Source organism: Erinaceus europaeus, chromosome 1, assembly GCF_950295315.1.
Source record: "Erinaceus europaeus chromosome 1, mEriEur2.1, whole genome shotgun sequence".
Taxonomy (NCBI): domain Eukaryota; kingdom Metazoa; phylum Chordata; class Mammalia; order Eulipotyphla; family Erinaceidae; genus Erinaceus; species Erinaceus europaeus.
This window is the reverse complement of record NC_080162.1, coordinates 182,342,193-182,368,045: the sequence shown is the minus strand read 5'-3', so window position 1 is coordinate 182,368,045 and position 25,853 is coordinate 182,342,193. Positions and strand designations below refer to the sequence as shown.

Sequence of the window (25,853 nt, the reverse complement as noted above, 5' to 3'; positions counted from 1 at the left end):
ATTCCCTCTCTCATGTTTCCCGAGGAAAAGGACTACATTTTGCTCCAAGCCACAATTTGGTTCTTTATGACCATGATCGTAGACCTTGGGATATGTACAGAGATTTCCCCTGGGACTTTCTGGACTTCTTCTTGCATGTTTCCCATGGAGAAGGACTACTCTAATTTGAGGAGCATTCTCCAGTACCGTGGCAGTCCCCAAGAATGGAGACACGTGGTTAGTTCTACTCTCCTGATTAGATTCTATCTTCAATGGGAAGACACTTTTAAAAATGGGTGCCTGAAGCAATACAGCAGGAACAGTCAGAAGCACCCTAAATGGAATTTTGAAGAGCTTTTTGGACTAGGACACCCTCCGGGGACTCTTGATGCTACATGGTGAGATCTGTTTCTTAAGAGAGTGATTTGAATGACTGAATCTTTGTTTGACATTGACTTAAAAAAATGCTAGATGCAGCCATGATTTCTAGAGACATCCAGAAACAATCAAAAAAATTGTTTTTTCCTCCTTTGATCTCTTTTTTTACATCTTGGCATAAATCTGAAACGTTTAATCCTGAAACGGTATGAGTTATGGGTGGGGCAGATAGTGCAATGATTATGTTAATTATTCTCATGCCTGAGGCTTCTACCGTGATTCTTCTGTTTACCTTTCCACATTTTATTGAGTTTAAATTGTTTCAACAACTTTGAAATCATACTAGAAAGGACTTCCAATTATAATGGAGTTATCAATTATAGGAAACTTTGAGGCAAGAGATGCCCACAGAGGCATGAAGCACCCCCAGAGGCAATTGATACCCCCAGAGGCAAGAAATGCCCTTTCGCCTGCTAGGCCTTGCCCTTTGAGGCAGAAAATACCCCCTCAGGTCTCCCCTTGGCATCACACTGGTTATTGTTGCTTGCCTATTTTGTTTTCCATGTCTTATGCCAGTTCTTTTGAAAATGCCTGTATTATATAGGTTTCTGTTCACCCCTACACTGCTATTCCCCTGACAGAGATGAAGCCTTTTACAGACATTGACCCAGTTATATATGGCCATAAAGTAAGAGAGAGATGTTGGGGAATTGTGAGGATGTGGTTGAGCTTGGAAGGGCTTGAGCTTGAGGGGTGTGTCAATCCTGTTAGTCTCTCTCTCCACGGAAAGGTTGAGCAAGGAGGGACAGTAGAACCCCAAAAAGGTGTGCCTCTTATCAGTCTCCCTGCCTCACAAAGTGCCCCGCAATCCCGATACTATGGCCATTAGTTAAAAAGAAAGGGGGAATTGTTGGTATCTTCTAATTCTGCTTTTAAAAATCCCTTCTGTTCCATTTGGTTTAAATCCCCCCTACTTAACACTGCATTCTATTTACATAACCACTGTATTCTATTTACATAACCACTGCCGTCTATTTATATAAATCACTTTTATATTTACATAAAGCACCACCTTCCCTCCAGGGCATTGGTGGTTTAGTGGTAGAATTCTCACCTGCTCCACCCCCTCTCCTTGTCACACCCTGATCCTCTCCTTGTCACACCCTGATTTTCACCAGTCACTTTTCTCTCCACCCTCTCTGCGTCACATCCTGTTCACACCCTACTTGGGAAGTATATATAAAGACAACATTGTTCGTTTTAGTTAGTTTAGTTTAGTCTAGCTTGGTATAGATTGCGCTGCGTCCTGCATGAATAAAGAGATACTGCGTACAGCTCAACCATGAGTCCCTGGTCGTCTGTCTCCCATCAGTGAAGCTCAGCCCAACAATACTGGGTGCAAACCCAATCCTAGAACTAGAATCATCAAACTCAGCACTTGATAGGTTTGCAAAGATGCTCAACTTCCATGATGATCTTCCTGCCTCTTCCTTTGCAACTGCCATGCAGTTCTCTTGCATAACTTATAAACTGTATGAATATTGATTATCCAGTAGAATATGAACACTAACAGGGCCACATTCTGTTATAACTAGAAGAGAAAAAAATGACTCCTCTCCAGTTCTTTGTGTTTTTTTAATCTTGATTTATTTATTGGATAGACACATCCAGAAATTGAAAGGGAACAGGGTGATAGGGAGAGAGACAGAAAGTCACCTGCAGCACTGCTTCAACACTTGTGAAGCTTTCCCCCTGTAAGTGAGGACCAGCGACCCGAACCTGGGTTCTTGCACATTGTAACATGTACGCTTAACCAGGTGCGCCACCACCCAGTCCCTCCTCTCCAATTCTTAATGTTAAAAATGAAGAAAAAAGAGGTCCAGAAGAAGAAATGAGTCAAATCAAATACATAACAGAGCTATCTTGGCAAGAACAAAATGAAATTCCTTGAAGAAGTGGTGGAGAGCAGTTGTAGAGCCACCAGCAAACACTAAGGAGAGACAAATGGCGGGGCACCTGGGTTTATCTGCATACACTGACATCCTGGGACTGACTGTGCTCCTGGTTCTTCATTACCTTAAGTCAAGGTTGAGTAACTGAAGACAAATCTTAGAGGTCTCCTGGCCCATAAAGCCTAAGAATTTAATATTGAACTCCATAGGAAGAAAATAATGAAATCATTGCTATACTGAAATGGTTTTCTTACTCTAGCTTCTGATAGTTTCCATCACCCCTAAAGAGGTCTGTAAAGCAAGAAGGTATTTTGGGTTTTGAACTAGGCTTTTTTCTCTCTCTTCAGTTTCCCTCCCTACTTCCAATGGCAAAAATAAAACAAGAAACCAGCTCTCAAGCTCTGTGGATTTTCTTAGCACAGTCTACATCTCTTTACATAGAGAGATGTGCCTGCTTTCGTTGCTTCCTCCTCATTTACATCTGGCTCCAACTTCCAGTTGTTTGAGCTCTTAGATCCCTGCACATTGGAAGCATCATATCAGAGACTGTAAATGGAATGGGTTAAGAGTCCCTTACTCCTTTCTTCCCAGTATCAGCCACAAGCAATTTTCATCTTGTCACACTACATTTGCTTGGTGCATACAGACCCTCTGAGCTACACCAGGACACACAATTCTAACCAGTTCACATAAACAGAAATTTACTGAGTGCACATAAAGGGCCTGATAACCTGTTTGACCATGAAGATATAAACAGGGCACTGTCCTGGCTCTGCAACAATTTTCCTGTCTAGGTTTTACTCTTTTCTTAAAATATGCAGCCTTAGATTCAGAGCTACATTGTTCACAATAGCCAAGAGTGGAAGCAGCCTAACTACCCATCAACAGATCACTGGATAAAGAAGTTCTATGAGACATACACTCAATGGAATACTACTCAGCAATTAAAAAAAGGATGGTATTGTGCTCTTAGAGACAAAATGTGTAGAACTTGAAGTAATCATGTTTAGTGAAGAAGGAAATAAATGACAATTAATGAGTGGGTTGGATGGTTTCCTTCAAACAGGGAATACAGAGAACTGAAATATATGAACTTGCAAAAAAAAAAGTTAGTCAAACTATATCCAAACTATATCTAAGACTGTGAAAGCTATGGTAGTTATAGGGTGGGGGGCACAGTGATGGGTATAGTGGGGAAGTATTCCCCTATAATTTTATGAATCATTAATAAAACATGTAAAATAGAAGAAAAAAGTACCGAAGTACTCAATAGTGGAAAAAGATGTCAGTTAAGGATAAGAGCATTTCATAGACACCTATCACAGGGAAATGAGAAATTGTACGTGTATGTCAACAATTGTACTATAAATCATCATCCCTCCCCAATAAGATGACTTGGAAAAGTAAAATCTCCGTTTGATCTCTGTTAATCTCTTTCACATTCTCCACTCATAGTTGAAATGTGCTCTCTTAATGTGCTCCATCGGCCTTGTCCATTCAAAGGAGAGGCTTTACTTAATTCTTCCCAGCTTGTTCTAATGCCAGCAGTCATACCCTCATCTTAACCTTGTGAATGTGTTTCCATTACAAGTAATTAAAGAGACAGTACCGATACCTTCAACCTCAGTCAAATCTATTTTAATTAAATAACAACTAGTTTTTTAAAGCACTTAATATATCTGTGTATGCCTGGCATACTGCAGATAAGATTGATAACAGCAAACAAGACAGTATTTACTGTATGTCAAGTATCATCCTAAGTACTATCACATATAACGTCATTCAGTCATCACCTGAATCCTAAGAGGTAAACTATAACCATCACCTCCATTTACAGATGAGAAAAATGCACCCATAAGATATTTGTGTGGATGTGTCCAGCAAACAGTGACCAATGAGCATCATAGCTCAAAACTATACACAACTCTAGAAACTGCTCTTATTTGTTAGATTCATATGTTGTTTCTGATCCTGCTCCTATTTGGGAGAAAGTGTTATCTCCATTTACGACAAGGAATAACTGAGACTGAAAGAAATCTAAAAGCTTGCCCAAGTAGAACAAAGACTGAAACAGTGATGTCTGAATCATAGTATTCTGTCATTTCCATAAAGGCTTTCTACTGGGCTTGGCACTTGTGACTTGTTATTGTTTTACAGCTTCCAAAGTGTCATAAGAAGTACCTTACGTCTTCCTCACAGGTACTCGGACTTGTAGAACTCATCACTTCTATTTGTAAAAATAAAACTGAACCTTATGAATTTAAATAACTGTCCAACTATTCTGATAATCAAGTCAAGAGTTTCTTCATTATGCCCAAACACCCTATTTCTTTTATTTATTTATTCCATTTATTGCCCTTGTTGTTTTATTGTTGTAGTTATAATTGTTGTTGTTACTGATGTCGTTGCTGGATAGGACAGAGAGAAATGGAGAGAAGAGGGGAAGAGAGGGGGAGAGAAAGATAGACACCTGCAGACCTGCTTCACCGCTTTTGAAGCGACTCCCCTGCAGGTGGGGAGCTGAGAGCTCCAACCTGGATCCTTCTGCAGGTCCTTGCCCTTTGCGCCACTTGCGCTTAACCCGCTCTGCTATCACCCGACTCCCTCCTATTTCTAGTTAATGAGCACTTGCCAGAATAAGATGAGACCTTGCCCTAGGCCCTATTGAATGAAAACACAAAGCACTGATGCTCTCAGACGAAAAAAAGACAAAGCAGGTGGCTGTGCAGTAGAGCAGTGGGTTAAGCGCACATGGCACAAAGCACAAGAGCTGGCTTAAGGATCCTGATTCCAGTCTCCAGCTCCCCACCTGCAGGGGGCGACGACTCACAAGTCGTGACACAGGTCTAAAGATGTCTATCTTTCCTTCTTTCTGTCTTCCCCTTCTCTCTCAATTTCTGTCTGTCCTACCCAGCAACAACAGCTATAACAACAATAACAATAACAACTACAGCAAGGGCAACAAAATGGGCAAAATGGCCTCCAGAAGCAGTGGATTTCTAGTGCAGGCACCACACCCAGTGATAACCATGGGAAAAAAATTAATTAAATCTCTTCAATAAATGGTGCTGGGAAAACTGGGTTGAAACATGCAGAAGAATAAAACTGAAATACCTTACCTCACCAGAAACAAAAATTAACTCCAAATGGATCAAGGACCTGGATGTTAGACCAGAAACTATCAAATACTTAGAGGAAAACATTGGTGGAACACTTTCCCACCTAAACCTCAAGGACATCTTTGATGATACAAACTCAACTGCAAGGAAGACTAAAGCAGAAACAAATCAATGGGACTACATCAAATTGAAATGCTTCTGCACAGCCAAAGAAACTATCACACCAACAAAGAGACCTCTCACAGAATGGGAGATCTTCACATGCCATACATCAGACAAGAAACTAATCACCAGAATATACAGAGAACTCAGCAAAATTAGCAACATGACCCCATCCAAAAATGGGCAGAGGATATGAACAGAATATTCACTACAGAGGAGATCCAAAAGTCTAACAAACACATGAAAAATTGTTCCAGATTACTGATTGTCAGAGAAATGCAAATAAAGACAACATTGCGATACCACCTCACTCCTGTGAGAATGGCATACATCAAAACGGACAGCAGCAACAAAGGCTGGAGAGGCTGTGGGGACAGAGAAAACTTTCTGCACTGCTGGTGGGCATGTAAATTGGTCTAGCCTCTGTGGAGAGCAGTCTGGAGAACTCTCACAAGGCTAGACATGGACCTTCCATATGACCCAGTAATTCCTCTCCTGGGGATATACCCCAAGGTCTCCATAATACCCAAGCAAAAAGAAATGTGTACACCTCTGTTCATAGCAGCACAATTCATAATAGCTAAAACCTGGAAACAACCCAGGTACCCTACAACAGATGAGTGGCTGAGAAAGTTGTGGTATATATACACAGTAGAATACTACGCAGCTATTAAGAGCAAATAACCCACCTTCTCTGACCCATCTTGGATGGAGCTAGAAGGAATTATGTTAAGAGAACTAAGGCAGAAAGATAAAGATGAGTATGTGATGATCCCCTCATAAAAAGAAATTGAGAAAGAATAACATAAAGAGAAACTCAAAGCAGGATTTCACTGAATTTGGAGTAGGGCACCAAAGTAAAAACCCTGTGTTGAGGGTGAGGGTGGATGTCTGGCTTCACAGGGTGAGATGAGGGGGAGGTAGGGGAGACGAGATGGTAAGGGACACAGTCTTTTTTCGTGGGAATGATATTTATGTACACTCCTATTAATTTGTAGTCATATAAATCACTACATAATTAATATGAGAGGGGAAAAATTTATGGAATGTCTCAAACTTTTTAAATCACAGACTGTGTCTTTTTAATACATAGGCTGAGTCTTTGATATGTTGCTTCTCTTAAAAGCTTAGGCAAGGGAGAACAGAAGCAACCAGTGGCACAGATATATACAAATAATGTCAAAGGACATAAATAATGATGTTATGTATGGCACAGCAAATGCTAACAAAGGGATACTTCAAAGTTAACCCAATTTCCAAATAATGTGATTATAGCAATGACTATCTATTGTCTTCTTAACCCTAAGACAGCAGGAACCTCCCACTTCCTCTATAGAGACTATACTTCCCCAGTCTTGGAACCTCTGGGGTGGGGCTCAGTTTCCTGCATGCTTCTCTCAAGTCATACCAAATGATACTGCATCCACAGATCCCAAAGTAATCAACGCAATGAGTACCACCTCAGCGTGCTTCACTTCAGACTGTATACAGACACGTCAGGCATGGAATGCCAACACTTCAGCCTCATTACTCAGGTGAGACCTTTCCTTTCATGGTCTTCTCTAATTCCATTCCAGGAGGTTCACTTCCTAACAAAGTCCAAAAACCTAGATATAGACCAGGTCCAAGATACAGCATATGTTCACATGTAACCATAAATTAGGGCAAAATACATACCTGAAAGCAAAAATACACAATAGACTACAGAGAGTCAGTATCAAGTTCATAATGAAATAGTGTCTGCTTAGACTTAGATACCCTCCTTGCCTATTTCCTATTACAGTTCTCTCACTCACTCCAAAGCTAACCTTAGCAATGCAAGGACTGCAAAAGCTGAATAAGGGCAAGAGACTGGCATACTTTAATGATGACTCTTTAGTCACTATCAGGCCATTCCACCAGCTGGGGCACTAATCGGGGAGTTCTGAGATTCCCAAACAGATTTGATGGGCCTAGACCTTGAATAAATCTCCATTTTTACCGGTCATTTCTATCAGGAATAACAAAACAGACCCCTTTGTGGGACCCCATAGTACCTTGCCCTCAACTTGGATCAACAATGGTAGAGAATGTTCCATCCTCCGAAGGGAGGATGGACAACATACTCTATGCTAAACCTGAGGAAGATGGGTTGATATTGGGGCAGCTTGGAATGTTCCTACTCATGACCACAGAATGTGAGCTCAGATCTGCAGGGATGCAGAGGTCACATAGGCTCCTAAGCTGAATATGAGCCCCAGATCATATCAAATCGATGGGGTTTACAGTCAACAATATGTATACCCCTTTCCCATATTAAGGAGCTACTCTCTTCCCTGATCCAGCTTCCTGGCCCTTTTTCCAGCCATGATGTCATCCCTCCAGACAATAACTTGGATCCACCTGCATATCAAATTTCTAGCTCAGGGGAAAAAAAGAAAAAGAAAAAAGAAAATAACTAGTATAGCCACAGGCCCCTTGGAATTTAACTAAAATATGCCTATTAGCTATGGACAAAATGGAGGACCCCCCCCCCCAACTCTTCATCTGCACTATTCCAGCCTTTAAGTCCATGATTGGTCAACAATTTGTTTGGCTTTGTATGTTAACTATCTTTTCAACCACCAGGTTCCAGACGCTAGCATGATGCCAACCAGACTTCCCTGGACAGACAACCCCACCAATGTGTCCTGGAGCTCTGCTTCCCCAGAGCCCTTGCCAACTAGGGAAAGAGAGAGACAGGTTGGGAGTAAGGATTGACCTGTCAATGCTCATGTTCAGCGAGGAAGCAACTACAGAAGCTAGACCTTCAACCTTGTGCAACCCACAATGACCTTGGGTCCATACTCCCAGAGGGTTAAAGAATAGGAAAGCTATCAGGGGAAGGGAAGGGATACAGAGTTCTGGTGGTGGGAATTGTGTGGAGTTGCACCCCTCTATACTATGGTTTAGTCAATGTTTCCTTTTTTTTTTCTTAATTTTTTATATATTTATTTATTCCCTTTTGTTGCCCTTTTTTTTTATTGTTGTTGCTATTGATATTGTCGTGTTTAGACAGGACAGAGAGAAATGGAGAGAGGAGGGGAAGACAGAGAAGGGGAGCGAAAGACACCTGCAGACCTGCTTCACTGTCTGTGAAGTGACTCCCCTGCAGTTGGGGAGCCAGGGGCTCGAACCGGGATCCTTACGCTGGTTCTTGGGCTTTGTGCCACATGCGCTTAACCTGCTGCACTACCACCCGACTCCCTATTATTTCCTTTTTATAAATAAAACATAATAAAATTAAATTCAATGAAAAAATAAAATTAAAAAGACAAAGCAGTATATTGGGAATACAGTGTATCAACAGAGTTGCAACAAGAACCTTAGTTATTAGGAAAGAATCATTTACATTCATTACTAGTTAGTTTCATCACAATGATTAGATTGTAGGTGGTACCACATAAAGTATTAAATCTCTATAAGTTGCGGAAGCAGGTCTAGATTATTGTGTCAGGCTGTTGCTTCTACATATGAACACAAACTTGGGCTTGCTTTTCAGTGGACCATCATAGTGGTGCCAATGGGTGGCCTCTTTAGCCCCTTCTATCTGAAGAACTGTTAGGTTTCTCTGCAACCCACTCAATCAGCTACAGAATCATAACCCATGTGGAAGCAATTCGGACCTTTTCTTCCACAAAGTGGTAACTTGTACATCACGGTCAGAATCCAGTCCTGTTCAAGGGGAGCTGAGAAAAACCAGACAACAAATAGATTTGTAGAAAATGTGAACAAACATGGTGGGAAAGGATCTAAGTTGAGGGTGAGTGTTCTGCAGACACCTATCAGGAGGAGATGAGAAACTGTACCCATACATGGACAACTATAAAGTAAGCCATTAACATCTCAATAAAATACTAAAGGAAAAAATAGTAAGTCCGATTACAGAGGCTGATGCACTGCCAGGATACAAATTAAAAAGACTAAAAAGAAATGTGCAGAAGAAAATAAAAAGAAAACTGACTGGATTACTGGATACATTTTTCTTCAAATTCTCCCTTTGTTTGCTTAAACCAGATCATGGTGAATTCCACTACTTAGAGCCATTTATTCTAGAGTAACTCAAGGTACTGAGATGGGCTTGTGTGTGAGATGGGTAGACAAATAGATAAATATTTAGGTCTCAGTTGCCTAATGGTCTGTTCCTGTGGACTGAATTATACTGTTCCCCAAAATATACCTGAAGCGCTAATCCCCAGTATTGTGGATGTGACCTTATTTGGGAATTGAATATTTGCAGATAATATCAAGTAAAGATGATACCATTAGGTTGGGCACTAATCCAATCTAGTGTCCTGATAAGAAGAGATGCAAATGTAAGAGGGAAGGTTGCCATATGATAATATAGGCAGGGAGGGAAATACTATAGCTGGAAACCAAGAAATCTCAAGAATTGTCAGTAGACTTCCAGAGCAAAGCAAGAAGGAATTTTCCTTTAAGTTTTAAAGGGAACCCTCCTGACTTTTTGATTTTGGGTGTTTAGCCAAAAACTGTGAGATATTCAATTCTATTGCTTCAAATCACTGTATTTATAGGTTTTTATTACAGCAACCTAAAGAAATGGATACAAGCTTCCAATAAGATGTTACTATCAGAGAGGGAGGGAGGAAAGGAAAAAGAGAGAGAGACAGAGACACAGATGGAAGGAATTAAAAGGAGACTGAACTATAGTTCACCAGATAGGGGACCTGCCTACCAATGTGAACAGCCCAGGCTCAAGTACTCAGCATATAACATAAGGATTACTGAAAAGGCATACAGTCTTCTCAGAGGCACCTGTGCAGGGGAAGAGCTGATGCTGTGAGGTCTCTCTCTCCCTCTTCCTCTCTCTTTCTCCAATTCATGTTTTGCCAGGCTAGCGTGGGGGTGCCTCTTCTCGAGCGTGTACTCTCTGGGTTGGAAAGAACAAGACTGGAGCTAGCCTGGGCTGCTATTCACTCGGTGACGCTAGAGAGATGACCCAGGAACAGAGCTGGTGGTGGCGAGGCGATTCAATTCTTTACTGATCAGAGAGCCAAAGCTTTTAAGAGTCGGACCCAGAAGTGGAAAGTCGGAAAGGGAAGTGGCTTGACGTGGTTTGGAAAGGGGCAGAGAAAGGTGAAAGGGGGCTGAGAAAGGTAGGAACTTCCTTAGCAGCTTGCTTGGGTTTTAACTGGTAGGATTAATGCAGGCAGGGTAGAAAGAAGATAGATCAAAGGAATGGAATGGGTGGGGATCTTTCAGGCAAAACAATGATTATGTAGATATTAAGGGATCAGGCCATAGTATCAGGAATGCAGGGTGCTTTGTGAGACAGGGGGTCTGATAAGATGAGGCAAATCTTGGGGAGTCGTGTCCCTCATTGCTTGACCTCTCAGTGGAGAGAGAGACTGACAGGATGGACTTGCCCCTCAGGTGAAGCCCTGCCAAGCTCAACCACATCCTCACAATTTCCCTACAATGTTTGGAATGCCAGCACTTCTAGTACTGCTGCAAGTGGACTCGCAATCCTCTAAAGATACCTCAACATGTTCAGCTAAGTTACAAGTCCTAGTCTCATCTGAAGCTGGTTTCCCCATCATTCCAAGGAAAAGGGAAACCTGAGAGTCAAAGGAAGAAAGCCAAGAGGAGCTCATACACCACTTCTGCACAGGGGCCTTTGAAAAGACTATATGCCCTCTGTGGTTGAGCTGACAGAAGCAGCTTCTTTGGTGTCCTTCAGTGTTGCAGTGATTTTCCCTGAGGAGCATCCCATCCTCATTTTGTACCTCTAAGACAGCTAAGCATCTACCAAAATGAAATGGCCCTCTTTTATGTCTTCAAAACAATTTACAGTAAAATTACTCACAGAAAACAATCTTGGGAAAAATAATTATATTCTCTATTTTTTCATAATTTTATTTCAACTCTGTTTCATGATTCTTAAGCCAGAATTCGCATGCTATGAACTATTATCAGCAACATTTCAAGATGTTAAATTTGTGAGTGATTTCCTAATACATCAACTTGCACCAATCAACAAAGCAAAGATATAAAATGCAAGTAGTAAGGAGGAAATAATTAATTCATTTATTTTTCAATTATTTTAGGTGCCCTACATAATTATTTATAATGTAATGATAAAGTGGAGTACCACAGGCCCATAGCAAGAGTTTAAAATAACAAACAAGCAAATCAAATGGATTAAAGGCACCTTTTTCGTTAAGGGTAAAAGCCATCTCATATAGAATTATCACAAAGTGCTTTATGTGAATTGCCTCACATGATGACTTAGGAGATCCATGACATATACTCTGTGCCTGCATACAGTCTGACTGCAAAAAGTATTTTGATAGCACTTGACACTTTGTTATTAAAATCCTTCTCTATTAATGGATTACTGCTTATTGCTTGACACCAATAGGTCTTGTAAAAAACTCATTAGTTAGGGGGAAGTAAACACCTTAAAGCAAAAGTTACCCAAAACAGCAAGCAGACAGAAAGACCTTTAAAAAAAAAGAAAGAAGAAAGAAAGAAAGATACCATAAAATGATACTTATATACTGTTCCCATATTTGGGAGCCACTCTCTGCCCTGATCCAGCTTTCTAGTCCACTTTCCAACTCTGACACCATCTACCCAGGCAAGACCTTTGGTTCACCTGCATGTTAGCTGTTGTACTAGGGCAGAAATTAGTAAAGTCATGGGCCCCTTGGTTTATACCTACAATAGAGGTACTAGCTTTTTCCAAAACTGAGACCCCCCAAATCTCATCTTCTCTATTTGTTCTGCTTTATATCTTAATGCTTCTTTAGTTACCAAGTTGCAGATGCTACCATGATGTCAACCTGACTTCCCCAGACAGAGGGCCTAACCAATGTATCCTGGACTCTCACCTCTCCAGAGCCTTGCCCCACTAGGGAAAGATAGGGACAGGCTGGGAATATGGATCCAGAGCCCTGCCACACTCGGGAAAGATAGGAACAGGCTGGGAGTATGGATTGACCTGACAATGGCCATGTTCAGTGGAGAAGCAATTATAGAAACCAGACCTTCCACCTTCTGCACCCCATAATGATCCTGAGTCCATACTCCCAGAGGGATAAAGAATAGGAAAGCTTTCAAGGAAGGGGTTGGGATACAGAACTCTGGTGGTGAGAACTGTGTGGAATTGTACCCCTCTTATCCCATGCTCTTGTTGGTATTTTTTATTTTATAAATAAATTAAAAAACACACATTTGGAGGAACCACAACAGCATTACTAAAAAACACACTTTGGGTTTGTATTAATTCTATTGTGAACAAAGCTAAGCTACGAAACCACACATCCAAAAGTACCATATTTCATCAGAGAACTTAAAAGATAAAGTTATATATGCCACCACAAACACTGCTAGGATTTCCCAAGAAAACAACTTTCATTTATTGACATTTACCTCTTTAAAATTTAATATTCATTACTCTATACAAGCTCTAAATTGTTCAAAAGTTATTTATAAAATTTCCTATAGTTAGGAAGATTTGGTTATGAGCCAAAATAAGCTTTCTTTCTTCCTAAAATGAAGCCAGGAAGACTTCTGAACCACTTCTCTTCTGCTCAAAAAATTAACAAACCTAAACGATCTTAGAGTCTTCTTAATATTAAGCCCAATGAAAAATTCATCAAACTGTGAAACTACCACACTAGATATATTTTAATGACACACAAATGCATACATGTGTATTTATAAAAACAAATGCATTGAAAACAATTTAAAACTTAGCCAGTAATTTCAAGTTTTATGAGACAAATATGTTTTCCCTGAAGCAAAGGAAAATGTAAGCCTAAAAATTACATTATGCACATTATTGTAATTAAGTAATACTAAAGGTTGGCTCTGTCTTCTAAGACTCTACTTTTGATAACTGATCCCTCTAAGAAAGATATAAATTAGGTTAGGTTGATGAAATAGTGACCTATTTAGTTCATAACTTTTTTCAATCATTAAAAATTGGTACAGAGCTTTTGAAGAATTTCCAGACACTCAGATTACAACAAAAATAGTCATTAAAATTTTTAAAGTAATGTCTTTCTTAGGAGTGACATGTTTACTTACAGACTGTCCATTTATCCCCTGGGGGTCTTCCATTGAAGACTTCTTCTGAATTATATATGGGCTATTAGCTACACACTTCTTCAAAGGGTTCCAACACCCCTGCACCTGTGAAGAATACAGCATCAAGCAGTTATATTAATTGTGTGGCATGAAATTAAGAGCTGATCTTTACATCTGTAGTCTTCCATTCATGAACATGTATACACAGGTAAAGAATGCTTATCATCACTGAATGAATCTTGAAAATAAATATTATGGGCTCACTGTTTATCACAATTTACATGAATCAAACATGGCCAAATTATAGCTCAGTAAGTCTGTTGTCATCAGCGGCAGACCAAAAGGAGGGTGGGAGAGATGGGGAGGGGGTCGTTGGGTAAGAGAGAGGGCAACTCAAGAGCTTTCCACACACATTATCTCTGAGGCAAGGGCAGAAGAGATTTTTCTTTTCTTTTTTCTTTTTGAATTCAGTTTCTCCAAACTATCTATCAATGTCATTCTACTACAATGCAAAGAGGAAATACTAACAAAGAAATATGACTGTAGTCTGAACAAGGATAAAAGAGAAAAATCTGGAGTTGAGTGTTTTACCCTCAGGGCTGGGATATTATTATACTATTTCTAAGCAAGTTTACACTAGGTCACAGTTTCATGGTTGATCAATTCTGAACCTTCAGGGAAGAATGAGGTTTGGGGAATAAGGTTTGCTTCAGAACAGAGACAATCAATGAAGTACTCTGGAAGAAATCCGGAATTTAACTCCCTTCCTAACAAAATCATATAGGCATCTAGCTACCCATTTTCATTTCCAACTTTCAGAATCAATTTTCACATTCACTTTCAATTGAGGAACCCAACAGAGATTCTTGGGCTTTCTTGCTTGGACTTGGCAACTAAGACATTATTTTATATGATTCACATCAACTCCAACATAGATATTAAAATACACATGTCACTCGAAGAAAAAAAAGTAGACATGACCTACTGTCACCCAAGACAAAAATATTGAAATAGAAATCATGTTTAATATCAGCATCACCTTCGTTAGAAGTTCTTGACTTCAACAAACCAGAGTGATAGGAAGCCTCTATTATGGAAGTGATCTCAATTCAAGTTTTGATTCTGCCACTAACTAGTCAAATGGCTTCTGGAAAATAATACAGATTATCTGAGCTTCAGTTTTGTTTTCTGGGAAGTGAGGGGATTTCAACTGAATGATATCTTACTGCATGTTTTTTATATTTATAATTTACCATCTGCATTAATCATGCACCCATTATCCCCAAGCTTGGAGTATTTGAAATGTGATTTTCAAAATACTGGAGTAATTCTCTCTTGCATTTGTTTCACTTACAATCATCAAGGCTGAAAAACACACACTTTAGCCACTGTCAACAGAAAGGTAGTGCTTCTTGGTGAGCAGAGGATCATAAATAACTGAACCCCTGAAATTTAGAGAACCATTTTTAAAACACTGGTTTATTTTTTATTTTAACAATAGTAAGTCGGGGCTAGAGAGACTGCATAACAGTTACACAAAAGACATTCATGCCTGAGGCTCTGAAGTCCCAGATTCAATCTCCAGTTCCACCATAAACCAGAGCTGAGCATGAGCAGTACTCTGGTTCCTTCCTCCATCCTTTCCTTCCTTCCTCCCTTCTTTCCTTCCTTTTTTCCTTCCTTCCTCTCTCCCTCTTTCTTTTTTTTCTTTCTCTTCCTTCCTTTTTTTCTTTCCCTATTTCTTCCTTTATCCATGCAAATCTTTCATTAAAATAAAATATTTTTAAGCCAAATAATACTTTCATAATTTGAGTAAATAAAAATCATGTGGGTATGCATATGGCCTGCTAAACCAAAACAACAATGCTACATAGCATTCAATTCTGAACTGCACAAAAATATTTTTAGAATTCAATCTTAAAAATCCACCAGATAGACTCTTTTTTTCTTTCTAAAGCTTATATTACTCTCAGGAGACAGATTAATTTTTCCAGGCGATAGGGTGGCACTTTCAAATAATGATAATAATCCAACTTCACACTGGTGAAACACTTTACAGTTTACAAAGTACTTTTACATAAATACTCCACAGTGCACCCATATGTAGTGAGACAAAGTACAGTCTCATTGCTCACAGAAGGGAGCAAGCTAAAAACAAAGCCCCCTCTGAGTTCCCCTCAATTCCCATCTTCTCATACCTGTCCTGAGAACACGTTTCAATCAAAATCTGTATATTTGATATTCCAGGATTACTTCCCATGTGTTTCTTTTCCATATTTCCATATTGAACTTACTGAACAGTTTAATGTATTAAGAATGGTCAAATTACATGAACATGAAAGGTATTTCATTTGTAATTTCATTTCTTCTGAAGATGAAACTGCTCTGTACTAAATACTTTGTTATTGTTTCCTGGGTTAAAAAGACTGAGATTATTGAGAAGTCAAAAGAATCAGCATTCATTTAGTTCATGTAGATGTCTTCACTAGGAAAGACTATCACTCAGAAATAAAAAATAAAATCACAGAGAGCCATGGACTTTATTTACAAATCCTCTACTGCTTGCGAAATCAGCATAGTTGTTTCCAGATTTCTATATGTCAATCCAAACCATAAAATATATTCCATGACTGAATCTACTGATATTTAGGAGCCAGGGTCTGGTAAACCCTTAATTCCCTAGCTGGGCTTGATCTTTCATGGTTTATAAATAAGCCTGCTGCCATTATAGCACTTATCTAATGGGACTGTAATTATTTCTTTACCTGTCTCCCCCACTAGACTGTAACTCCATGAGGGCTAGGACCATGCTTTACTTTCTTATTCTGGTCACATATGGCACTCATTAAATATTCTGAATGAATGAATGTTATTGATACATGACAATTTTTAATATATGTAAACTTTGTGCTAGAAAGACGAATAGTTAAATGGAGGCACTGTACTATCATTCAGTCAGTTTTAAAAAAATATCCAACAAATTTTGAGTCTTGTGTATTTCTTTCAGCTACTCATAGAAACAGGGTCAAGCAAAATCAGGTTACTTGATTACTATTGAGTTAGTTACTTATGTAGCAAACACAAAGGTGAACCTATTACTCAAGCTGTGTAGATCTAAATATAAAGAAGCATATTGTGCTGTATACATTACATTATATTGTGCACACATTACCATGCCTAGGAACCAGGTTTTAGCCTGCTGTCCTACATGTAGGGACAAAGCCTCACAAGTGGTGGAGCAGTGCTTTGGGTCTTTTCATTTGTCCCTCCCTTCCTCTCTGTCCCTCTCTGTTTCTCATCCCCTCCCTATCAAAGAAACTGAGGAAGAAATGGCCACTGGGAGCAGTGGAGTCATAGTGCAGGCACCAAGCCTCAGCAATAAATCTAATGGCAAGATAAGAATAAAATTAAATTTAAATGCATGCTAAAGTAAGTGAGGTCTTACTTGTCTCCAAGGACAGATAGTATTAGGCAACCCTTTGAAGGCAACTGATGTCCACAGGAGTCAGGATAGAGACCCACAGCTAGAAGTGGAGCAGCTCCTGACTTAACTATATAATAAAATTAAATTTATATATGTATATTAATTAAATATATAATACATGAATATATAATGTAGATGATGTAGAAGTGAACTATGCAGGGTAGTTGATTAAACCAAGAAGTGGTTCAGAAGGGGGAAGGGAGAAATCGGAGAATGTCCAAGGAATCTAACTGCAGACATAAGACAGGGAGGGGAAGAGCACACTGTTAAAAGGATCAAGGGGTACGGTTTGGGTGAGATTTATGGAGCACTAGAGGCAAAAGCCTTCCTATCAAAAGTGTTCCAATTATTAAACAATTTTTCTGTTTTATACCTTAATGCTTTTTCAGATACCAACTTGCAGGTGCTACCATGATACCAACCTGACTTCCCTGGGCAGATGACCTCACCAATGTGTCCTGGACCTCATCTCTCCAGAGACCTGCCCCACTAGGGAAAGACAGAGACAGGCTGGAAGTATAAATCAACCTGCCACTGCCCATGTCCAACGGAGAAGAAATTACAGAAGCCAGACCTTCCACCTTCTGCACTCCAAAACGATCCTAGGTTCATACTCCCAGAGGGATAAACAACAGGAAAGCCTCCAGTGAAGGATATGAGATGTGGCACTGTGGCAATGGGATTTGTGTGGAATTGTATTCCTCTTATCCAACGTATTTGTCAATCATTATTAAAGTAAAAAGAAAGTGTTCCAATAAGAGAGGGTGCAATGAGTCTGATGATGGTCACCCTTTCATATATCCACTCACAACACTCACCTTGCCAAGCAAGGCAGGGAGTTGGAAATATCACTGATTACCCCAAAATGTCAAATCTTTTATTTACCCAAACCTGAGTCAACTGTTATAGTGCCCTCCATAAGAAAGGTACCCATTAGAGCTGCATACTGTAGGCTATCTTTCTATTAGTCACTGGAGTAAAAAAAGAGACAAGATTGAGAGCCATCCTAAAGGTCTGCTGGCCATGATCATCATTCCAGACTTAAGTTATTTACTCTTAACACAAAACATAAGGATAAAAGGATAAGCCTGAAAATCTGCTCTCAGAAGGATGTTCTACCAACCATTTAAATAGATCAACTGATCAGAGCAAAAGAAAATGTTGCATCACTGGGCCCACACTTAAACAGGGCCCAAATCTTCATATTTGCTTGTCTCCAAGGGCAGGTAGTAGTAAGCAGCCCCCGTTGAAGGCAACTGATGCCCACAGGAGTCAGGGTAGAGGCCCACAGCCAGAAGTGGAACAGCTGCTGGTTTGCATGCACAGCCCCAGGTGAAATGTTAGCTTGGGCATTACTGGGTGCTGATCTAGGGCAGGCTGGTTGTACAAAGGACAAGACATCTTAGGCAAGGAAAAGACACAAGGGATATTTGCCCTGTTTAAATAGGTCTTTTTTCTTTCTTTTTTTTTCTTTTTTTTTTTAAGGGAGACATTAACAAAACCATAAGATAGGAGGGATACAACTCCACACAGCTCCCACCACCAGACCTCTATATCCCATCCCCTCCCCTGATAGCGTTCTCATTCTTTATACCTCTGGGAGTATGGACCCAAGGTCATTGTGGGTTGCAAAGGTGGAAGGTCTGGCTTCTGTAATTGCTTCCCCACTGAACATGGGCATTGACTAGTCGGTCAATACTCCCAGTCTGCCTTTCTCTTTCCCTAGTAGAGTGTTTTTAAGAGTAGAGAAAACTGTATCTCTTTCAGTCCTAATTTCAAACATTCCTAAAGAAATTTCAGTGAATAGCTAACTTCGTTAGATAGACAAGGCTAACAAAGGGTTAACGGAGGCCTCAGAAACTTCTTTTATAGTTCCCTCCTTAGGGAAGTAAAATGGGAAGAAGTTGAAATTAAGTATACATACAAGCAGATAAACAACTGCAGTCCTAGTTTGAATGTCTCAAACTTTTTAAAGCACAGACTGAGTCTTTTTAATACATAGGCTGAGTCTTTGATATGTTGCTTCTCTTAAAAGCTTAGGCAAGGGAGAACAGAAGCAACCAGTGGCACAGCTATATACAAATAATGTCAAAGGACATAAAATATGGTGATGGTGTGTATGATACAAGAAATCCTAACAGAAGGATTTTTTCAAAGTTAACCCAATTGCCAAACAATGTGATTATAGCAATAACTAGCTATTGTCTTCTTAAACCCTAAGACGGCAGGAACCTCCTACTTCCTCTATAGAGACTATATTTCCCCCAGTCTTGGAACCTCTAGTGTGAAGCTCACTTTCCTGCATTTTTTTCTCAATTCATACCAAATGATATGCATCCATCAATCCCAACCTAATCAATGCAGAAAGTACCACCTCAGCATGCTTCACTTCAGACTGTATCCAGAGACATCAGGCATGAAATGCCAACACTTCAGCCTCATTACTCAGGTGAGACCTTTCCTTTCATGGTATTCTCTAATTCCATTCCAGGAAGTTCACTTCCTAACAAAGTCCCAAAACCTAGATACAGACCAGGTCCCGTAAGATACAGCATATTTTCGCACGTATCCATAAATTAGGGCAAAGTACATACCTGAAAGCAAAAATACACAATAGACTACAAAGAGTCAGTATCAAGTTCATAATGAAATAGTGTCTGCTTAGACTTAGATACCCTCCTCGCCTATTTCCTATTACAGTTCTCTCACTCACTCCAAAGCTAACCTTAGCAAAACAAGGACTGCAAAAGCTAAATAAGCGCAAGAACTGGCATGCTTTAATGATTACCCTTTAGTCACTATCAGGCCATTCCACCAGCTGGGGCCCTATTCAGGGAGTCCTGAGATTCCCAAACAGACATGATGGGCCTAGACCTTTAATAAATCTCTCCATTTTTACCGGTCATTTCTATCAGGAATAACAAAATAGACCCCTTTATGGGACCCCATAGGACCTTGCCCTCAACTTGGATCAACAATGGTAGAGAATGTTCCATCCTCCGAAGGGAGGATGGACAACATACTCTATGCTACACCTGAGGAAGATGGGTCAATATTGGAGAATCTTGGAATGTTCCTACTCTAGATCACAGAATGTGAGCTCAGATCTACTGGGATGCAGAGGTCACATAGGCTCCTAAGCTAATTAGGGGCCCCAGATCACATCAAATAGATGGGATATACAGTCAACAATATTTATACTCCTTTCCCATACTAGGGAGCTACTCTCTTCCGTGATCCAGCTTTCTGGTCCTTTTCCCAGCCATGACATCATCTTTCCAGACAATAACTTGGGTCCATCTGCATATCAGATTTCAGGCTCAGGGGCAAAAAGGAAATATATATATATATATATATATATATATATATATATATATATATATATATATATATATAAAGTAGTATAGCCACAGGACCACAGGACCTTTGAAATTTAACTAAAATATGCCTACTAGCTATCTACAAAATGGAGGACCCCCCAACTCTTCATCTGTACTATTCTAGCCCTTAGGTCCATGATTGGTCAACAATTTGTTTGGCTTTGTATGTTAACTCTCTTGTCAACCACCAGGTTCCAGATGGTACCATGTTGCCAACCAGACTTCCCTGGACAGACAACCCCACCAATGTGTCCTGGCGCGCCCTTCCCCACTAGAGAAAGAGAGAGACAGGCTGGGAGTATGGATCGACCTGTCAACGCTCATGTTCAGCGGGGAAGCAACTACAGAAGACAGACCTTCTACCTCCTGCAACCCATAATGACCTTGGGTCCATGCTCCCAGAGGGTTTAAGAATAGGAAGCTATCAGGGGAGGGGATGGGATATAGAGTTCTGGTGGTGGGAATTGTGCAAAGCTGTACCTCTCTTATCCTATGGTTTTGTCAGTTTCCTTTTTATAAATAAAAAATTTTTTAAAATTTAAAAATTTTAAAAAAAGAAGTCAGGGTTGAGGCCCACAGCCAGAAGTGGAACAGCTGCTGGTTTGCATGCACAGCCCCAGGTGAAATGTTAGCTTGGGCATTACTGGGTGCTGATCTAGGGCAGGCTGGTTGTACAAAGGACAAGACATCTTAGGCAAGAAGACACAAGGGTTATTTGCCCTGTTTAAATAAGTCTTTTTAAGAGTAGAGAAAGCTGTACCCCTTTCATTCCCAATCCCATAGATTCCTAATGAAATTTCAGTGAACAGCTAACTTCGTTAGATAGACAAGGCTGACAAAGAATTAATGGAGGCCTCAGAAACTTATTTTATAGTTCCCTCCTTAGGGAAGAGAAATGGAAAGAAGTTGAAATTAAGTATACATACAAGCAGATAAACAATGGCAAATAAATGTTAATATGATGATAAAGAGTATCTACAGACAATATTAAGTTGAAACTACATTATGAAAATTATTATAATCATGCCAAACCTCCTTTGAGGGTCTGGAGACATTATGAACTTTGGCCTGTGAAGAATCTTTAATGCATAGAAACGAAGTATCTATTCTATGCCTTCTCCTATCATTTAGACTCTTACTAGGATTCCAGAACCCCCCCCCCCACACACACACAAACCTACAAATATTACTTGACACACAAAAAGAGAAAAAGCAGTAACACAAGTTCTGAACCAAAAGGTTCCTGGGTTTCCCTACCAATTAACTTAATAAAGTCTGGAAGGTGTGTTTTTTTAAAGCCCATTTCTCACATGGAAACCATATTTTGCTCTCACGTTAGTTGTATCTCCTTGCAAATATCATGGCTATTGTCAGGGCAAAATATGGAAGAAGATAGGATACCTGTGTAAGTTACAAAGAAGAGGGTGTAATCTAGCAATTTTGGGGAAAATAATTACTATATTAAAGAAAAATAAGGTGGGAGAGGAGATAGGGACTAACGGGATTAGTTAGAAAGTAATATTCATAAAAATTTAGTACATCACATGTATTTTAATTTTTCATGCTGGTTTTGAAAAATATTTTTTAGATGACACATAAATCATACCTAATGAGTATGAGACCCATCAGGGACTGTTAACAACTTGTGGCTCCTTGGATAAAGGAGTATTTTCATTACAACACACCATCACTTTAATCTTTGCCTTTTCACTAAGTGTTGAGTTTTCTAACATTCCTGAGCAGCAGAAGGAAAAATAGAGGTTGAAAGTTACCTTATAGAAAATAAAAGGGCTATTCTAAAGTATGTCCCCCAGAAGACAACTACAGATTAAATAAACATATCAAATCAAGGGGTCTTTAAGAAAATTTACAAACAGAAGCCTGCAGTGAAATGAACCACTGGATAAATGACCTCCTTCAAATTCACTCAACTTACTATTTCAAGCTACAGGACACCGAGTCTCACTGTCACCTCCTGTTTGCTTTCCTCGCCTTCCTAAGACATTTGGTTACACCAAGAAAAAGAGAAACTGAGCATACTCAGGTGAGTCAAACTCAGAATCAGTCATCCTGTAAAGGGACACATCTCAACCACAGAAGTCACTAATAAAAGCCAAATTCAGCTCTAGTTTGGTGAGTCCGCTACAGTTGGAGACTTAGTTTCTATAGAAATAAATGTCTACATCAATTTTCTTTTATAGCTTTTCCACTGATTTAATAGAACTGTTGTTTTAAAGTTTCAAGTATAAACCATATTCTTTACAGAAGTTCTTTAAAATACAACCAGATTTCTGTTTATATCATATGGATCTTTCTTCTAATTTCAGATGAAGAATGGGGCAGAAGAGACAATCAAAGGAGTAGATATGAATTAGAAACATGACAATATGTGTTTGATTATTCAGTAATTAAAGCTAAAAGAAACAATATTTTCAAGAGTACTAGACCTACACATTGTAACATAATTATTTACTACATTAACAATATCAAGAAAACTTAAATAAACTCACCTATACTCCCACACTCAATTTGTCCATCTACCTATTTTACTTAGCTCTAGTCATAGTGAATCCTGCTTGTTTTCTTCTGATTTTCCTTAACATTATTCCATAAACATTTTTTAATTTTTTATTATCTTTATTTTTGTGCTTATTGGGTAGAAACAGCCAAAAATTGAGAGGGAAGGGGGAGACAGAAAGGGAGAGACACAGAGAGACAACTGCAGCCCTGCTTCACCACTTGCAAAGCTTCCTCCCAGCAGGTGGGGTCCAGGGGTCAGACAGGGGTCCTTGCCCATTTTAACGTGTGCTCAACAGGTGCACCACCACCCAGCCCCTTCCATAAACATTTTACAGTCTGTATGTTTATCCTTTAGTACCTGTGCAATATTCCACCAGGTAAATATTCCTATCAAAGGGGATATTTGGAATTTGTTTCACTTTCATTATAGCATATAGCACTTCAACGTCTTCATCCATTATTTTCCTTATTGGAAACTATTTGTCTAAGGATAAGTTTCAAGCAATATAATTAGAAGATCAAAAGGTATAGTATCAATAGTTGAAAATATCATCAGTAATTCTTAGGGCCAGATGAGCAAGCACCTAACATACATGTTACCATGCACAATGACCTGAGTTCAAACCACCTTATAGCTGCAGGGAACAAGCATCGAAATCGGTGGGGCTGTGTTGCAAATGTCTCTCCTTTCCGTTTCGCCTTCCCTATCTCTCTCTGCCATCTCTCACTCTCTATCCAAAAGAAGGAGGAGGAGGAGGAGGAGGAGGAAGAGAAGGAGGAGGAGGAGAAGGAGGAGAAGGAGGAGGAGAAGGAGGAGAAGAAGAAGGTGAAGAAAAAGAAGGTGAAGAAAAAGGAGGGGTGAAGGAAAAGAGGGTGGAGGGGGGAAAAGGGGAGAGGAAAAAGAGGAATTGAAAATAGTAATTCTTATAAAGTGTGGTCAGATTTGCTTATTTAGATTTCTCTTACCTACAACATTGACCCTAGCAAAAACAGAGAGATTATATTTTTTAGACATCCAAATGCAACTTTATTGTAGGGTTAAAGGAACCCACAATCTAGACAGAATTTGTGACTCTCTCTCTAACACAGGCTACCAGGTCTTCATGTTTGCAGCAGACTTTTGAACACTTAGATCCATAATTCAGTATTTGCAAGCCTTAACTAAATTTCACTGGTGCATACAATCACTATGCTGATAAAGTTATCATTATGCATGGTTACTACATTTTCTTTTTTTTTAATTTTTTAAAATATTTATTTATTCCCTTTTGTTGCCCTTGGTTTATTGTTGTAGTTATTATTGTTGTCATCATTGTTGGATAGGACAGAGAGAAATGGAGAAAGGAGGGGAAGGAAGAGAAGGGGAGAGAAAGACAGACACCTGCAGACCTGCTTCACCGCCTATGAAGCGACTCCCCTGCAGGTGGGGAGCCAGAGATCTAACTGAGATCCTTACACTGGTCCCTGAACTTTGTGCCACCTGCACTTAACCCGCTGCGCTACAACCCGACTCCCCAGTTAATACATTTTCATCACTTATTATTTTTTCAATGAACATTATTTTTTTAATGGAATCTACTCTCAGGGACTCAAAAATTCATAAATCACTCCAGTATATATAGAATGTTTTCTCATTAATCTGATTAATCTTCCCCTCAACAAAGTGAATCATCATGTCACATTACTCAGTTCACTGAATCTAGCAATCATTATCACAAAATTATTTCTACTCAAGGAAGCATAGAAAAACTCAATACAGTCTATTGATTATACCTGGTGGTAGACAGTAAGAGATTCAAGAAGCCATGTTGTGCTACAGTACATCGTTTGAGAAGTGCAGGCCTATAACTCTTACATGTAATGAAGAACTCCGTAATAGTAAAAGAATCTAAATCACAATCATACATGACAAAGTTACCTAAATTTCATCTGGTCGGCATATGAATTCTGATGCTGCATCTACTGAAATTAAAGCATTCTAATTCCAGCAGATATTGGTACACAATGTATAAAGGAAATAGTTTTTCAAACAACTACAGTTTCAGTTCTGAAATGACTCATGCTTCCAGCTTGGAAGGTAGTACAATGAATTAAGTATTGGATCCTCAAGCATGAAGTGCTGATTTTGGTGCCTGGCAACTGATGAGCCAGAGTGATTCTCTGGTTCTCTTTCCTTTGTTCTCTCTTATTAATAAGTAATTTTAAAAATAAAATAACTTACGTCTTAGAAGAACTGGTAATCAACAAATATGATTTTAACTAGTGGTTCTGTTTGCTGATATCCAGATTAAGTAAATAATTATAACTAAATATAAATTTTAGTACTTTAAATAAAGGACAAAGATGGGATTGAAATACCTATCCACTTCTAGCTTTCAGACAGACCTACTATTGAAGATCTCTTAAAATGTTAAAGCACACACACATACACACGGAATGGAAAACAGGATAATAACTGTTTTGGATGAAGGGAGGAAAGAAGGGGATAGAAGGCCTGATGGACCACAGAAGGTCAGTAGGAAGCTTTTAGATATTTTGTTGCCAAGATTATCACTCCTTGCCTATATGATTTCACTGTTCCCTTTATTTATTATTTTTTCTATATAAAAGGTGAAAGAGAGGGAGGAAAGGGAGATGAGATACCACAGCATTGCCTCAACACTTGTATAGCTTCCCCATGCAAGTGCTCTTATGTTAACCAGGGACTCAAACCCTGGTCCTTGCTTATGGCCAAGTGCAAGCTCTCCCAGTTGAGCCATCTCCTGACACCCTAGGAAACTTTTCGAATTGTTAGCTGTGTTCTACA

The 25,853-nt window shown here is 39.4% G+C and overlaps 1 protein-coding gene across 9 annotated transcripts in view; it reads right to left on the bottom strand.

The window, feature by feature from the left end:
* EYA1 (EYA transcriptional coactivator and phosphatase 1) overlaps positions 1-25,853 on the bottom strand; it is a 375,709-nt gene that overhangs the window by 344,376 nt on the left and 5,480 nt on the right. For 7 of the 9 annotated variants that reach the window (XM_060200325.1, XM_060200354.1, XM_060200313.1 and 4 more), the window contains exons 2-3: positions 15,018-15,108; positions 13,664-13,768 (exon numbers count right to left, since the gene is read on the bottom strand). In XM_060200325.1, coding sequence (XP_060056308.1) covers positions 13,664-13,768; positions 15,018-15,023 — 111 coding nt within the window. In that variant the 5' untranslated portion in view covers positions 15,024-15,108. Of the gene's footprint in view, positions 1-13,663; positions 13,773-15,017; positions 15,109-25,853 lie in introns of those variants that run through there. The other 2 variants (XM_060200331.1, XM_060200365.1) reach the window with 2 other exon arrangements.